Here is a 16,903-nt window from a genome sequence, read left to right as displayed (position 1 = left end):
TTACGACGATGGGTTCAGGTTTAAGGTGACATAACGGGTCACCAGACGTAGCCACGGTCACGGGAGGGCCTGACAGAGGTACGGAATGATTTTATGACTCTCCTTAAAAACAAGGATTGACCCGAGAAGCGGGGAAAGGAGTATATAAGGGTAGGTTCATCTGGATTCAGGGAGTTTTTAGTTAGTTAGTCGTTGAGCGAATTGCCGAGTAAGTCACGCTGATACTGGTCATCCCGTAGACAGTGGATTCGTTATCGAACCTGGATTCGTTGTCACCATCATTTCGGACATCCTATTGTCGTTACTCAGAGCCTCTTGTAGTGCCCACATTCGCACAGATAAACACTAACCACATCCGCGACGGTAAAGTAAGTAAAGGTTCATAGAACGCCCAAAAGTGCCAACCTGACTCCGACATATTAATAATTTGTATTAATATAATATAATTTAAATTAATATAATTAATAATATTATATTAAAATTATTATATTAATAATTTATATTGAGCTTAATATTAATTAATTATTATAGAAAATATTAAGATTATTACATAATCTTTATATTAGTGTCATTTATCGATTATTTCCGCGGGGACTAATATCTCCCACCTAGCTCCGGGTAAATCATGAACATATCTCACAATCTGTATCACGTTGTAGCTGTATATTCAATCAGAATATCTTTTTAGGTGTATGTGATCTACATGCTGATTATATAAACTTCAGTACTTAATGGACTATGAAGAGTGCAACAAAAGCAACAAAAGTAACAAAATGACGAAGACCAGCTCGAGGCGATCGTAATCGATAGAGAGATTATTCAACGACGAGAGCAACGGTGGAATCGAGGGGGGAATTGTTGATTATCCCATTATTCATGCCTTGGTATGTTATCAATTTCAATGGTACTCAGCGATGATCTGGTTTTACTTGACACTTAGTTTCAAAATTAAAGGTATCCAGGAACTACATTGAGACAGAAAATATTATATTTATAATTTATATTAGGAATTTTTTTAGTAAGCTTATTAAATTGTTTAATAATTAACTATATTCTAATATTTAGAAAGTGACAAAAAATTAATATGAAATAACGTTCGCAATGAGTATCACTGTTGTAATCTATTATATTTCAGGTAAAATTGCCGGAAGATAAGCGTATCCCTCGCACGAGCCAGTATGACTGAACTGTATATGTACGTGTAGTATGAGTATGAGTATGAGTATGAGTATGAGTACGAGTACGAGTACGAGTACAACTCATCCGTTCACGCGACGGCATACTTGGACGATCACAGGGATCGTAGATCATACTGCTCGATAATTTCACTATATAACAAGTAAGTATTTATTAGCGCGTGGGCAGTCGGTTGCAGCACGTATTTGCACGCGAGAGTAACATTACCGTTCAGTAGACTTTGGATGTAACTCCGAGTAGCATTCGTGTTGCGAATAATATTTTCGAAATATACTCAAATTCGCTATTATGTATCACGCAACTGCAATTCAATCTTATCAGTGAACTTGATTTTGATTAATTTCGCCGATTATTTTTATAAGGTTTCATTCTATGATATCATTTTATATTTATGGTTCGATGGTACATACGTCCATAAACGTATTCAAAACAAAAAAATATAATGAAGTTAACATAAATCTACGAGAAGAAAAGTGTTTAAGGTGAATGATAACGTATCGGTATCGTTGTTACAGGATGCAAAAAATGGATTTCGATGTTTGGTAGTATTAGGAGCGGGAGAAACGATCGTTTTCGAACGTGACAGACTACAGGGTGTTGGCTCCCGCGCGTGTCAGTCCTTCGATTTCGTAAGTAGTACACGTGTGTAATAATTACCATATCCCGACCATTTAACCTTTCTTTTTTGTAATCAAAAATTTGTTTCTAATTAGTTTCTAATTGGTTTCCTTTCTCCATGCATGTTTTCGAAGAGAATATAAACGTTGGTGAGATTTTACTTTCATTGCGGCTTTCGCTTTTCTCCGCTTCATCAAGAGTTTCCTGAAAGACCGAGTTCCTCGCATTATTGCGTGCCTGTAGAAGTGTCACGTGTGTATACACACTGACAGACCACGCCTGTCTGTTTCTGGTGAAACACCAATACGCACGCGGGCAAGATGGCCGCATATACTTTATACTCGTCAATTGGACGCGTTTGTTTTTATCTGTGCTTCCTCGCAATTACGGTGTTGTGTCAGGAACAAATACCTCCGGGTAGTCGGTATTACAGTCGCGATGGGGTATATGTGCCTCAAAACGGACCAGATCACCGAACCGACACTTATGTTTACAAAGATAGAAGGTATGGGTATCGTCCTAGTTACTGGGACTCTGTTTACAGAGGACCCACCAGAGCACCAGACAGTCGGTACCTTTACGAGGTAAAATAATACAAGTAATACAATTCTCCTAGTATTTTTTTTTTACTAGAGAAATTGCGTGATATCTTTTAAAAAGTAATGACACGTAATGATAGATAAATTTGGTAAAAAATTATAATTACAAAACGATTGTCATTTTTTAAGCATACAACTTCAAGACTACCTTTACCTGGTATATTGGGTGGTTGGCGAGAAGATCTTCAAGGAAGAAAGAGGTCTGATTCGAAAAATCTACCTATAGATGTTACTGTGACCACAGCTTATGGACAAGTGCAAGGATTTAAAGTTTATTTATATGATGATCCACAAGCAAGGCATAGGCCTTGGAGTTTACCAGTTGAAAGGGTTACAAAGCATGTTAATGTATTCCTCGGTATTCCTTATGCTATGCCACCTATAAAAGAAGGTCGATTTAAACCACCCAAAACTCATAAAGGTTGGCAATTACTGCAAGCTGTTGATTGGGGACCAGCTTGTCCTCAGCCCAGTGCATATACTGGTGCTACTAAAGGAATCCGTGATGTGGATGAAGACTGCTTATATTTGAATATTTTTACGCCAGATATTAGCTCTGGTTTAGCTAAGCCGTACCCAGTAATGTTCTATATTCATGGTGGAGAATTTACTCATGGAGCAAGCAATTTGTTTCCAGCACACATGTTGGCTGCATTTTACGATGTAGTAGTCGTTTCGATTAACTATCGACTAGGAGCTCTAGGATTTCTAAGTACAGGAGATGAGAATAGCCCTGGAAATTATGGAATTTTGGATCAAGCTATGGCATTGAGGTGGGTGTATGATAATATCAGAGTTTTTAATGGTAATCCTGATGCAATAACTCTTTTTGGACCTGGTGCTGGAGCAGCAAGTGCTGGATTATTAATGGTTGCACCTAAAACCAGAGATATGGTATCAAAAGTAATAGCTCAATCAGGTTCTGCATTGGCAGATTGGGCTGTCATAGCAGATAAGTACAGGGCACAGAATACATCTAAAGTATATGCAGAATCACTAGGCTGTAGCATAGAAAGCAGCTGGAGATTGGTGCAGTGTTTGAAGAATGGCAGATCCTTTTTTGAACTTGGTAATTCTGAATTAAAGCAACACATTGGAATGTTTCCTTGGGCTCCTGTATTGGATACTAATTTCACAGTACCAAATGACAGTTGGTACGAAGATTGGAGAGAAACAGATTGGCGTTTCTTTGTGGAAACACCTGAAGAAAGCATAAAAAGTCATAAGTTTACAGATAACTTAGCATATATGGCTGGTGTAACTACTCAGGAAGCAGCATACCTTATATGTATGTAATTCGAAATCTTTGCAATCTTGTAAATTTTTACAAATTAATAAACATTTCATTCTTCCTAGATAACAATGCCACATTAGCCAAGAATCAATATATTATAGATGCGGAATCATTCGATCAGAAAATTTGGGAACTTGTTCTCCAATACAACTACACTCTAAATTCTCAAGGAGTTTATGAAGCTATAAAATACATGTACACATATTGGCCAGATCCGACTAATATTACCCACATTCGTGATCAGTATATTAATGTAAGTTGTACGCGATGTATATATAGTTTGACTTTTTAATTATATGTATATTTCTATAATGCTAAATTTTCAGCTCTTGACTGATTTTCACTATGTTGCTCCTTTTGATAAAATAGCAAAAGTTTTGATAGAAAAACGTGTACCTACATATTTGTATGTGCTAAATACAACTGTAGAAGCATTAACATTACCACAGTGGCGAAGTGTTTCTCACAACACAGAGCTTCTTTGGCTAACAGGGGCACCTTTCATGGATGTTGGTAAGAATACAATAATTCAGAGTTTTTCATTAACAATATAATTATCAAGTTACTATCTTTACAGAATTCTTCCCTCAAAAATGGAAGTTGAAGCGTGACATGTGGACAGACAACGATCGCAATATGAGTCACTTTTTTATGAAAGCGTATGCAAATTTTGCAACGTATGGGTAAGTTTATAATTTTATAACTTTATTTTGAGCTTATATTGTTTATAATGTATATATATATTATTATTATAATATTATTTATAATGTACCTTATATCTGTATAATACATACGTTTTCCTTTTTTAGAAATCCGACACCATCGCAAATTTTGGGTTTACATTTTGATGTTGCTAAGCCTGGACAATTACGGTATTTGAACATTAATACTACTTACAATAGTTCAATTTTATTGAATTACCGACAAACTGAAAGTGCCTTTTGGTCTATGTATTTACCAACGGTTATTGGTCGTTTGGTACCTACATATCCTCCAGTTACTGAAGTAAGAACACTATGTACCTCCTTTCATAAAATATTATTCAATAATTTTATAAAATATTCTCAGTATAAATATTCTATTTATTTATGTTTATTATTATAGTATTGGTGGGAGCCAAAAGAACCTCTACAAATTGCCTTTTGGTCTGTTTCCACTGCGTGTCTATTGTTAATCGTGCTTTCCGTAGTATGCTGTATGCTTTGGCGCAATGCCAAAAGGTAAGAAAAGGTAAACAGAACCAACCCCATATGACCACATCATTTAATCGCGTAGTGCACAAGGGTGATGGTTCTGGCTTCATAAATACTATAGAAATTGCATACGAAGTTTATACAAGGGAATATAATTAACACAACCTTTAAACATATTTTTCATTAATCTTATCTTTACTTGTAATTCATGCAGCAAAACAAAGGCTGCCAGATTATACGCAGGTAATTAAAATAGTTTTTACATGCAACAGTGTACATAATTCATTGCACAGCTTTAAATATGGACAAGGAACTTCTTGAATTTATTAACAAAAAGAAACAAGTTAATTAGATAGAAAAATCACCATTTTTGGTGATACCACTATGTAGAATTAACTTTTTTATTTTTTAATTATTATTATTAGATAACCACTTTTGGAAGTAATAAATTCTTTTACTGTCTTTTCTTGTATTCTTGTGTCCAGACAATCTGACCATTACTACAGCGGAGACATCCTCATGGTGCGAGACGACGAACCTTCGGAGGGAATCGAGAATATGACTCGTACTTCGAAGGAGAACATCCACGAGTATCGTGACACACCACCTGTCAGATCTAGGATACCGCGGCAAAATGAATCAAAGCTTCAAGAACGATTGTCGCATAATCGTAAATTTAGTTCTACTCCATCGCTAAGGAGTAATTCCAATATCTCGCTGAAAGATATGCGTTCGGAAGGATTTGTTACCAGTTCACCAAATGGACAACCTAGATTAAGCAAAGCTATAAGCCAGTCCTCATTGCCTAAAAGTAAAAGCAAAACACATTTAGTTCAAGGTGTCCCACAAACAGCTGTATGATATCCTTTTTTGAAGTATTATTTTTCTACCTGCAGCTACTTCATTTACTTTTTTGAAGAGAAGCTAGCTTCTGATGTCTAAAAGATGTCTAAAATCAAAAATATAGGTTTTTAAACAATATGTGTTCATATATATGCAAAATGTTTTTTAATATGATTATTTTCAGATATTAAAAAACATTGCACATAGAAAACTGAGGTTACTGTTATAAGACTTGGCTAAACGTTTCGTCCGTCCACGATAATGTTATCGTATTAATATTGCATTGTACATATCGATACACATATTTTATACTTTTTTACGTTAATTTTTATCGTTATAAACATCGGTATACGAAATCTATTTTTTACCGAAAGCCATGCACGCCACGATAGTAATATATATTATGTAATAATATATCATAATATTATTACTTTGAGAACAATTTAATAGTTTAAACAATGTAGAGTGTTTTTATATCGTTTTTTACCATAAAAGTTGCAAATATAGTACATGTTAAAATATATTTATGTATTCCGATATTTTTATAGTATTAATAGAAAACACGTGTAGTCGTCGAATCGATCTCACTATTACCGATGTTATGATTTCGATAGTATAAGTCTTTTAATATATTCTAGTATTATACAGTACCTAATATAGAGATATATTATTATATCTCATGCGAGGAAGTTTATGTATTTTATGGTATATAAGATCTCTATCTTTTACGAAAAAGAATATTATACGTACTATTACAAATGCATTTAAATTAAGAAGTATGAATGTATTGTATTAGAAGAAGAACACCGTTAGATTAAGATCTTTCAATTAAAGAACACCGTGCAAGCAACATACGAGCTTTTAAAAATCCTACGAAATTCAATTGCGGCAATATTCATGTCATACATTTTATTCATTGGATATTATCACAAATATTCAGTGAAGAACTCTATAAGTCATGCTAAACATAAATAATTTTTCAACTTCTACTGAGAGATAAAAAAGTATGGGACCAAAACATGTAAAAGTAAGATTTAAACAATTAAAAATACATATATTCTGTTTCTCCTTCTTTTTTATATATTAAATACTGAAAATTATGCGTAGAAATGTGTATCCAAGGGTAAAACACGAGTGGACCGAGAACAGCAAACGAAGAACCAGTTCGACCCTCTCCGTTTAGAGGTGAAATATCCTGGAACAGCGATATTATTGCTGCAATGTCAGGAAAAGCCTGTTCTGTTAGCTGCAGCGGCAGCTTTGGCAAAATTTGGTAGCAAATGTCAGGAGAACCTAGAAGTTTTGTTTGATCTTGAAATTGTAGATAGCGTGATACTATTGATTACACATGAGGATTTATTTACACGAAGGTTTATTTTAAGTTCGTTATTCTTTTTCTTTGATTTCTTAATTTTTATATTTTCTATAAAACACATAAAAAGTATCAAAAAAGATAAAAATATAATTATCAATTTTTATATTTAATATCAATGATATTTAATATGTATAAAAGTAATGTTTTTAAATGTTATCTAATTGTAATTTTTAAAATAAAATAAAATAGATTCGCAGCAAAATTATTGGCCGAAATGGTAGCCATCTCCAATGTCCGTGATTTCCTGTTGGACGCCGATTATTATATTCCGCACTTCATTAAAGTCCTTATCAACGAACAGGATATTTTCATGCATGAATTCTCTTCCTTGATCCTAGCAGAAATGACTAAAGACATGTTTGGAGCAGCACAATTATTAAAACAGTGTCAGGATATGAACTTCCTATTCGAAAGACTTCGATCACCAGATCCTGACGTGAAGAAGAACACCATGCAAATTATATATAATCTATTACAAGATCCTGTGGGAGCGAAGGAGATCATCGAGACTAAGGTTCATTAGGATAACAAGTTAAACGATCCATTTTGTAAAATTCCTTTCACACTTGCGAGATTAATTTTGAAAAAAATCTGCAATTTTTCAGAATTTTAACATGGAACTCGTCTACGAGCTTTTTAATTCCCCGTATACTGAGATTCAGAAGCTTGCACTCGATGTAGTGACCGATCTAGTACGAAGAAATAAAGATGATTATCTGCACGATCACTTTCGGCGCACGAATGGACTTGAAGTTTTATTGAAATTTTTGGATGTAAGATATTCTTGTAACTGAAGAAGATTCTTCTATCTGGTACTTCTAAGTTTCATGAAGATACATCTTGTACTTATTTAGAACATCGAGTGGGAAGATCTTCATATGGATGCACTCCGGATCCTCCGTTTTGCTTGCGACAATCCCACTACAGCAGAATTGTTCAACGATATCGGCGGTATCAAACAGATATTAAAGTACATAGAAGACACATCACACTCAAAGCTTTTTATGGAAGCTCTGGATATAGCTGTCCGTTTATCACACACGTCTAGGGGCAGAAAAGTACTACATGCAATTTAAGGGAACTAATTTTAAAAATTCATCTAGTTTAGTACAAACTGTAGACATTTTTGAAACTCATATCTCCTTATCTAATACTACTTGATTTATTGCTGATGCGTTTCTTGTAAAGGCCTTATATACCTATGGCATCGTCGATTATTTATTGCGTACATTAATGGGCAACGTACAAGCTAACATGTATGAAATCAGTTGTCATGGTATCGGTATGATGACTCTGTACAATCAAGCAGCCAAGGAATTAACTGCCAGCGATTGTGTGAAACATGTTCTAGGTAGATTGAAAAAATCAATTTTCTTGAAATCAATACGTAGTACAATAATTCACGATATCGTTTCAGATGTATTAAAGAACGAAAATTTAAAATTTTCCGCTAGACAGGCGGCTTTATTCGCTTTAAATCAACTGCTGAAGTGCGACGTGAAGAATTGTCAAGAATTATTGGACATTCACGGACAGGTAATCTTATGCGTCCAAGTAGCAAACTGTTTACTTTAATGAAGAATATTTTAAGAATATTATCCTCAGAATTATTTGTTATGGCTGATGAAACAAACAGGGGGAAAAGTCCCTGTTGAAATTCTGGTTGGAGTTATAGAATGCATCATTACAATAGCAAGATACCAGGCTTTGAGAGATACTATAATTACGGGAGATATCATCGATGCCATATGTGCATCCTTCGAAGTATACATTTGCTTTAATATATATTTAATTTGCATAATATTTATACGTATGTCACAACTCAATAAAATTGTAATTTTTAAATCGAGGAAAAATTAATTACATAGTTTGTTTGATTAACAGTTGAGCTGTATATCGATGAATGATTTCAAAATCGCTTGCTGTAAAGCTCTGTCCACCATGTGTATCGAGAAGATCGGGAAGCAAGAATTTCTGAAGGCTCAGGGGCCTGAAAGATTATATAATCTATTGTGCGACGTTAAATCGATCCCGATAAGGAACGCAGCCGCCCAATTGATTCAATTATTATGCGCGGATCCGGTTCTGGCAGATACTTTCGTCTCCGCCAGATATTTAAATTAGTGAGGCTAACATGAAATAAGTACAGACGCAATTTCATCGTACGATTTACGAAAATAATGATTATAGCATGCTGAACAACCGGTCGACAGCGCGAGTAGTTCCTTCATGGGACACATGCATAGAAGTCTTGTTTGACGCGCATTTGCCGATCAAGTTCGCTTTAACTGGACGACTATCTTTGCATGATATCACACGAGATGGATTTTATGTACTTCGAAGAAACGTCTGCGCGTATGATATTTTTAGAATCTTTATGTATTTTATTCTATACTTGCTTGCTTCATTTTATACTTTCATTTTTGTCTTAATCTTAATCAGTTTTCCCATATTGGATGATATTTTCCGATTCAAGTTCTGCCCCTTGGAACCTATCTACGTGGTTAATTGCATTCGCGAGGAACCACATGAATCGAACTTGGAAGGTGAACAGCATTATTTATATTCCTCTTTCTTCGTTAAGTGTAATGAAATTATTGTTTCTTTTTTCAGAGGGTAAACAAGAGAATACACATATCAACAATAAGAGAAACGTTTTCTTGTCCCAGGCAATATTAAATTTAACGATGGATTCCAAATTTGGTCGCCTACAGTGTGATTCATATCTCTATGATTACATAGAATTGTTTAAATGCAAGTTAATCGCCGCGGAGTCGAAAGACGTGTAAGAAAATTAATTCTAAGTTTATCTCCGCGTGAATCCTATAAGTATCATGGTTTTCCATTCAGAGTGTCAAAGACGACACAAGGATTTGTAAATATTAACTACGTGGCCTCGCGTGCTAAGATGCTGGCCAAGTTTGTGGTCCAACAAATGTCAGGTCCGGATCCTCTAATCAGATGTGTGGATCACCAGCTAGAAATTCATTTGAAGGAAATCAAAGAAAGTATAGAAACTAGTGTAATCCCGTTGGGAATGTTGAGAGTTGGTTCCTATCTCGAAAGAGCCTTGCTTTTCAAAGTAATCGCTGATAGAGTACATTTACCAGCAGCTTTGGTACGAGGACAGTATGGAAAAGCCTGGATCGAAATTGCAGTCCCGGAGGTAGAGGATTTTGAGTTTTTATTTCTCTTTGTTTTAAGTCTAGATAAAAGATTTTGATTGTTTAGTAACGTTTTAATCCTTATAATTAGTTTCTGAGCTTAGGATATTTTTGCTAGGTGAGAGTCCCAATTGAGGAAGAGACTTTTCACTGTTATCTAAAGAGAGATCTATCTTGCCCAGAAGTTATCACAATCAATGAACCTCTAAAAGAATACCCTCAAAAGTGCGAAGATTCAAGCCTTACTCCTGAAGATCATTGTTCATCGAATTTCCCAACGAAATTATTAAAACCGAATTTTATCGTTGATTTGATGGACTGTCCCGGAGACTTGTTGCCAATTGGCAGTAATCGTGCCAGATTATACTGTGAAAAAAAGTTAGTCTGCGATACTGTGTGTTAGAACATGCGTCGCAATCGTATCGCAAGATTTATTTTATTCGGATACATCAGTTATAAGATCTTAATCTAATATTTTTCTCACTTGCACTCTCACTATCTTTGGACTCTGTAGAAAATTGGCGGTTTCAAAAACTGCTTAATAATAAAACGCAAAAATCTTATTTACAGCGGTAATATACATTCATGGGTCTTTAATTATTGGTCTTTAATTAACAAAGTTGACCCGCGTCTATTTTCATTAAATATCGACAATAATTGAAAGAAAAGCTTTACGGTATTACTGCCGTGATGAACGATCAATAAATTACTTTTTATTAAAGTAAGATAAGCACTTCGTTTTTTAAGAGATTCACTCGTGATAAGTGCATATTAAAGTTTGATTATGATTATTACTACTATCTTCAAATAAGCGATCACTGCGATGGCCTTCTTAGTTCCCCAAGTTTCACTAGTCCGAAGAAACTGTTTTCCTTGTCGAAAATGGCGAATCTCGGCGAACTGGCCTCTTTGAAAACTAAAACGTCTTGTTTTTTGAGCCGTGTCAGCTGTGCCGAAAAACAGGTCTGGCTAATGTTACGTGAGTGACCAGAGTTATCAATCTACAAACATTAATTATAATCATTTTTTTCTTCTTAAGGAAATGCTATAAATACTGAAAGTAACGATAACATTCTTCATCTTCAATTTTAAAACTAGATTATCTTTTTTTAGATATGATATTCCTCTTACCATGCATTGAAGAATAGGCCGACCGTTCACCACCAGATGAAATCCAATTTCATCATGATCATCATTGTAATGAATCTGCGCGTAAACTAGATATAATCCTGTTTCGTAAATGGTAACATTCCCGTCATCGGACATGCTGAAGTATTCGCCCATACCAAGATCAGTTACCCAATCACTTGGTTTCCAAGCCTTAAACGTACTACCGCCATGACGAATTCTCCCATTTCCAGCATAATAGTCTGATCCTGAGGCTTTACTCCGATCTCCATCAAAGTGAATAGCAACTATTTTTCTAGAGAGATTCATATTCTTTCGAAATTTGTGAGAAATCTTTGCAGAATGGTTCGTGACACCTTGCGCGGTAATCTTGTTATGTTTCGAAGGAGATGCGTCGGTGTTATCTAAAGACGAGTGGGTATTATATTTCTTTGGTGGATGCCTACTAGAAACGACAATAGACCTGCGAGAAACAAACAAACGAAAGTGCTTGAATCACTCTTACGTTCATTCTTACGTTCTGCCAAGAGTACTGAATAATATTTTCTCGCTTTGAATTTGTATATTGATATAACTAAATTTAAAGGAACTTTATAATAATATTAAATATTAGTGGTTCATGAAATGTTCAGCAATTTCTAATATTGAATTCTTATTAATTTCTAGGTAAAATTTTGTCTACTATATTATAAAATGTTGCAACTAACGTGTTTTGTTGGTCATCAATGCTTCTGTCATCCAACATCTCTTTAGAACCGGAACTAGAAGCGGCCGTTCCCTTCGCGTGATTCTTAGGAGAATGTCTTCTGACAAATGATCTCTTAGAATTATAGTTTTCTTCGTCAATCGACCGTTTACGCTTCAAGCTCATCTTCCAGTTCAAAAAATGATCCTTTACATTATCTGTACCTAGTACATCTCGCTTTCGTTTAGTATTATTTTCATGATTTTCCAATTTCCCTTCCAGAACCTTCTTTTCTTGATGACGCTCCCGATCCACGTTCTTGTAACTCTTCACCGAGTCTTCATTATATTTGACCTCGATCTTGTGCGCTGTCGCTAACTTCAACAATGTTTTATCTGCACTGAGCTCTGATGGAGAGGGCACAGGAGCAATTGTCGACGAGGAATCAGGGATATCGGACGACCTAGCACCGAATACCGGAGAGTAATCGTGCGAAGAAAACGTGTCATCGTCGTAATTTGAGTCGTAATCCGCATTGTCGATGTCTGCTTCGTCTGGATCATCATCATCATCATCATTGTACATTTCGGTGTACAACTGTGAACAGACAATCATTATCACTGAATTGAATAGTTAATGTTTAATGATATCTATTATACCGAAGAATGTTTATCTTTATACTTTAAAATAAGTTTCTTATACGATATAAAAATAAATATATTTATCAGTATTTTCAACGAAGAAAGAATCTTAGATGCTGCATCGATTAGAATGTTTACGTATCTTATAATAGGCGCAATCAATGTATATCCGTTGAATATCCACCATTACGTAACGCGATGATGCCTTACATCATGAATCGGACGGGCATCAAATTCTGCGTAGAATTACATAATTTACGTAATAACTTTTCTATTGCATGACTCCTCGATGTCAATGTGAATCGTCGAACAGGTCATCGAATCATTTTGTACCCGTGCACGCGCAAGCACGTGGTCCGTTCTTTTATCTACGACCTTTAATGTCACCGGAGACCGATAACCTGATTTCTTTTATTATCCTCTTCATGTAACGCGAGCCTATTAAAGGAGAGCCATTGCAAGGTTATCACATAATTAATATCAATATAGCGAACCTTAGTGATGTTTCTAATACTGACTAATGTAATACAATTTGTTTATTTGATTTGATATTTAGTCTATTTTTCTTCATTTTTCCTATAACGGAAGAAATATTTAATTTTACTAAAATTAGATCAGTTAGAATAAATATTAATTTAGAAAATGCTTGTTACTGTTATAAATTAGTGTTCATAAGATGATTCAGTGGTTCAGAACTTTAATTGTGCTTCTTAATCCTCATCTTGTTACCTAAATCACTTAAACAAGGACTTCCTGTTTCTGTTAAGCATTTTTTGAGAAGATATAAATTTCTCTATTTTCACTGGGATGTGTTATAGCATTATCTAATTATTTGTTTCTTGATAATTCTTATCATCTATCTTGAATTGGGAAACGTATGCCTTAGAAAAAGGTGAGAAAGTTATAAGAAAAGGGAAACTTCTGAAATCAGATATAAAGAAGCCTTTGTGTAAAAATAACTAGAAAAAATAATTAGAACCTTGGATATTTTGGGTCCAGAGATCCGAGAATCGTCAGGGCTATTATAAATAACGGTAAAGATGCCTTCGAAATGCATAAACGAATTTCTTGTGTTCATTGTTTCCAAAGAGGACTTCAAATCACGTGAATCTTAGAAAAACTGATAAACTTAAGGAAGAAGAAATTATTATTCTATCAAGATACTCTTTGAAATCTTAATTTTGTAATCCGAATCTTTAACATCAAGTTCCAATCTAAAAGTAATGTAAAAAATGAAAGAAACGAATTACACATAGTACCTGAGTAATTCTATCGCCACGCGATACTCTCGTTCTTCTTCATTTACTTGTAAAAAAAACCATTACCTGTTCTTCGAAGGCTTTTAGTTCATTCAGTAGATCTTCTTTCACGAAGCGATGTTTCAAACTCTCTACACTTCGTTTTAGCTCTTCGATTTCCCGAGCATTAATCAAAGAACAATGGAACTTCCAACTTTCGAGACTCAGGCAGAGAAGAGCAATTAACAGAGCCGTCACACTTAGAATCGTATTTCTATTCGGTCGAAATCGATGTTTGTTGAAGCCTTGTTCAAGGTCAGACGGAGAAATGCTTAGGTTCTCTCTGAAAACGCTAAGGAAGGATCGCGTTTCTTCTTTCACGTGTACGTCGTTCATCAGTTTCTGCTTCATCCTTGCAACCTTCGAGTCTTCTTCGGATAACATGGAAGTCATTGTACAAAAAAAAAAAAAAAAAGAAACTGAACACAGGGTTAGTCGTTAAGGTTAATTATAAAAATCTAAATTACACTGCACTTTGCATAAAGTACTATTGATACTGTGCTTTTCTCCTTTTTTTATATCGTTAGCTTTCTTAGTTCAAAGAATAATAAACAAGATCACACACAGCGTTCATGGTTTTTCAGTATAAACAATGTTACTACGATTCACAATGCACGCGAATTCCTGAAGCGTGTTGAATTTCTTCCCGCGTTATCATCGTATTATTTTATCGCCGTAGTGACATAATTGCTCCAAGAATTGCACAGTTGAAAAGAACGCTTCTCTTCTATCTTCTAACTTCTGACCCACTGTAATTGAAACAAACACCACAAAAGCCACCAGTTAATTAAATTACAAATTTAATTTTAAGGCTTATTAGGTCCGTTGAGGCAATAGTTTCAATATTTTTCTTCCTTTATTTATGTTTCTGAACTGAATAACCAGTATTTCACCTGATTCCACAATTTCAGAAGTTTACAATAATCTACGGCATTAAGTGGCCTGTGTGTGTATCCAGTCCTGACCCTCTTTAAAACCTGTTCAGTGGGTTTTTTCCTCTCTAGAAAACCTCGAGCAGGACCACAGGCGAGAGTAGTCAAGATTCGACCCTTTAGTTCCTTACCTACATTGGCCTTTCTTTCCTTCCTTCTGTAGCTCGACGTTATTCTTCTTTTGTTCTTCTCTATACGACCTGTGCCTCCGACGACCTACGTTCCTTTATCTAATTGATCTTCTCAATTCTATCTTCTTATTCCTTTTATTTTTAGCCTCTTCACTTCTTTGATTCTTTGAATTCTTTCTTTCTGTGTGATGAATAATAAAATGTAATAAGTCAAGAAACTCTGAAGTAATATTTAGAGTAAACGATGATTTGATTGATTGGTAAGTTTGATTTTTTAATAGAACTGATCATTACTGGAGAGGAAAGGTACGGAGTTTGTTCGTGAAGACCTGAGGCAGATGAAGAAACGACCAGTGTTGCTTGACAGACTCAATCGTACTGGCTGGAAGGAACAGAAAGCGTACGAGTTTATCGCAGCAGCGCCTCTGGATCTCATTGTCAGTGGCGTAGATCAGTGAATCGGAGATGTAGTTTCCATCTCCAATGTTTCAATCTTAAATTGATCGTTATTATCCATTATTATTTCTTTTATTTTTAACGATCAATCGCAAACTTATCAATATATATGCATCTAATCATAAGCTGTTTAAATGATAATTGAATGTCCTGCGGTATTATTACACGTAAATTACTAATATGTATTTTTAAAGAAATATTTCAAATTTCTACTGCATTAAACAATGGAGTACAGAAAGATACTACAATAAACAAACTTCCTTAGAACTATAATAGAATTTTAAAGAGGCCTTTCTTACTATTATTTATCGTATTACACACGTTTTAATGTTATCAATTGTTACCTTAAACATCGTCAAGGAAAATACTTGAAGTCTTATCAAATAGTTAGCGATTATATGCATGTGTTACACAGAACTCTCAACCGTATTAAAAACAGTCGATCAAACTTGAAGCTTACAATCAATATGCTTCCGAACAGTAATTCGATCGTGTATATTACAATATGTTATATAAACGCATTCTGCAATATTGCTTATCTCGAACGAACGTTTGAATGGTCAAGGACTGGGATGGTTTCCCATATAACGTTCCACGAAAAAATCCTTCAGTGTGGAATTTTATCGTCAACGGGCTTCACATTATTATTACAACCAGATATCTCCAATTCCGACCTTATTTGACGAACCGGAATCATTGAATTTGATACTTGCTGGCTCCAAGAACAGCCTTCTCCTGCGAAAAAACGTCGTGAGAACGAATCGAAGGAATTTCTTGGGGAAGTTACAGATCTCGTTTCGTTTCAATGAAGATTATCACTCGCAGATTATCGTTATCAGTAATCGAGCAGCTTGTTAATAACACAGGAAGTAGATTGTAACGGCTGACATGTAAACTGTCTTTTGATTTCGAAGAAATCAATATTGGTAATGATCCTGAAGATTTTGGACTGGACTTGGATTGGTAATGGAATGAATTTAAAATGAATTGAATTATCATTATAAAAATTAGTAATTTTATAAAAACAAATATAATGTTTATCTTCCTTTAGTCATTGAATTTGTATAAAAATAATAGTAATGATAACAATGTCATCCTTAAAGTTCCTATAATTATTAATATATTAATAGTTGATGAAAATAACTGGCATTCTTAGAATTTGAATTACCTGAATTAACCAACGTTTCATTGTAATTAGACGCGAATTAAGATGAGATACGTTAATGTCATGGAATATCAAGACGCTTTGTTCATACTTCCGATAAGAGAATTTCTTAAGAATCTCTAGAACATATTCGCAACATCTGTGTATCATATCATATCTTGTAAGTGTCATCACTGGTGCATTT

At 34.7% G+C, this 16,903-nt stretch overlaps 4 protein-coding genes across 12 annotated transcripts; 3 read left to right on the top strand and 1 right to left on the bottom strand.

Annotated features, from left to right (window-relative positions):
* Positions 1–1,221: 1,221 nt before the first annotated feature.
* LOC100745695 (cholinesterase) lies at positions 1,222–6,808 on the top strand. 6 transcript variants are annotated; one of them, XM_033319647.1, is made up of 11 exons: positions 1,222–1,339; positions 1,713–1,826; positions 1,911–2,399; positions 2,544–3,702; positions 3,771–3,961; positions 4,035–4,221; positions 4,271–4,391; positions 4,518–4,713; positions 4,813–4,928; positions 5,116–5,144; positions 5,387–5,525. In XM_033319647.1, exons 3-11 carry the CDS (start codon positions 2,136–2,138, stop codon positions 5,461–5,463), a joined length of 2,340 nt encoding a protein of 779 aa, XP_033175538.1. In that variant the 5' UTR covers positions 1,222–1,339; positions 1,713–1,826; positions 1,911–2,135; the 3' UTR covers positions 5,464–5,525. The 6 variants fall into 6 exon arrangements, with proteins under 6 accessions (XP_033175538.1, XP_033175539.1, XP_033175536.1 ...); XM_033319648.1 differs by lacking the exon at positions 5,116–5,144 and having other exon boundaries at positions 4,813–4,938; positions 5,387–5,718; XM_033319645.1 differs by lacking the exon at positions 5,116–5,144 and having other exon boundaries at positions 1,223–1,339; positions 5,387–6,808.
* Positions 6,751–10,953, top strand: LOC100744564 (armadillo repeat-containing protein 3). Its single transcript, XM_033319664.1, has 14 exons — positions 6,751–6,771; positions 6,852–7,114; positions 7,309–7,633; positions 7,725–7,892; positions 7,974–8,177; positions 8,308–8,470; positions 8,537–8,655; positions 8,725–8,883; positions 9,004–9,242; positions 9,310–9,474; positions 9,562–9,665; positions 9,733–9,904; positions 9,970–10,285; positions 10,402–10,953. Exons 1-14 carry the CDS (start codon positions 6,751–6,753, stop codon positions 10,684–10,686), a joined length of 2,703 nt encoding a protein of 900 aa, XP_033175555.1. The 3' UTR covers positions 10,687–10,953.
* LOC117151411 lies at positions 8,606–9,303 on the top strand. The gene is made up of 2 exons (XM_033319651.1): positions 8,606–8,883; positions 9,004–9,303. The coding sequence occupies exons 1-2, from the start codon at positions 8,743–8,745 to the stop codon at positions 9,241–9,243; spliced, it is 381 nt and encodes a 126-aa protein (XP_033175542.1). The 5' UTR covers positions 8,606–8,742; the 3' UTR covers positions 9,244–9,303.
* On the bottom strand, positions 10,703–15,521 carry LOC100746054 (protein eiger). 4 transcript variants are annotated; one of them, XM_024366276.2, is made up of 5 exons: positions 15,393–15,521; positions 14,063–15,279; positions 12,119–12,693; positions 11,415–11,874; positions 10,703–11,284 (listed from the first exon to the last, which is right to left on the bottom strand). In XM_024366276.2, exons 2-5 carry the CDS (start codon positions 14,426–14,428, stop codon positions 11,099–11,101), a joined length of 1,587 nt encoding a protein of 528 aa, XP_024222044.1. In that variant the 5' UTR covers positions 14,429–15,279; positions 15,393–15,521; the 3' UTR covers positions 10,703–11,098. The 4 variants fall into 4 exon arrangements, with proteins under 4 accessions (XP_024222044.1, XP_024222045.1, XP_012238453.1 ...); XM_024366277.2 differs by having other exon boundaries at positions 14,063–14,784; positions 15,099–15,498; XM_012383030.3 differs by having other exon boundaries at positions 14,063–14,403; positions 15,099–15,498.
* Positions 15,522–16,903: the final 1,382 nt, after the last annotated feature.

The sequence above is a fragment of the Bombus impatiens genome, unplaced genomic scaffold, assembly GCF_000188095.3.
Source record: "Bombus impatiens unplaced genomic scaffold, BIMP_2.2 scf_0203, whole genome shotgun sequence".
In the NCBI taxonomy this organism is placed as follows: Eukaryota; Metazoa; Arthropoda; class Insecta; order Hymenoptera; family Apidae; genus Bombus; species Bombus impatiens.
The sequence above is the reverse complement of the archived record's forward strand: the minus strand, read 5'-3'. Positions and strand labels throughout refer to the sequence as shown.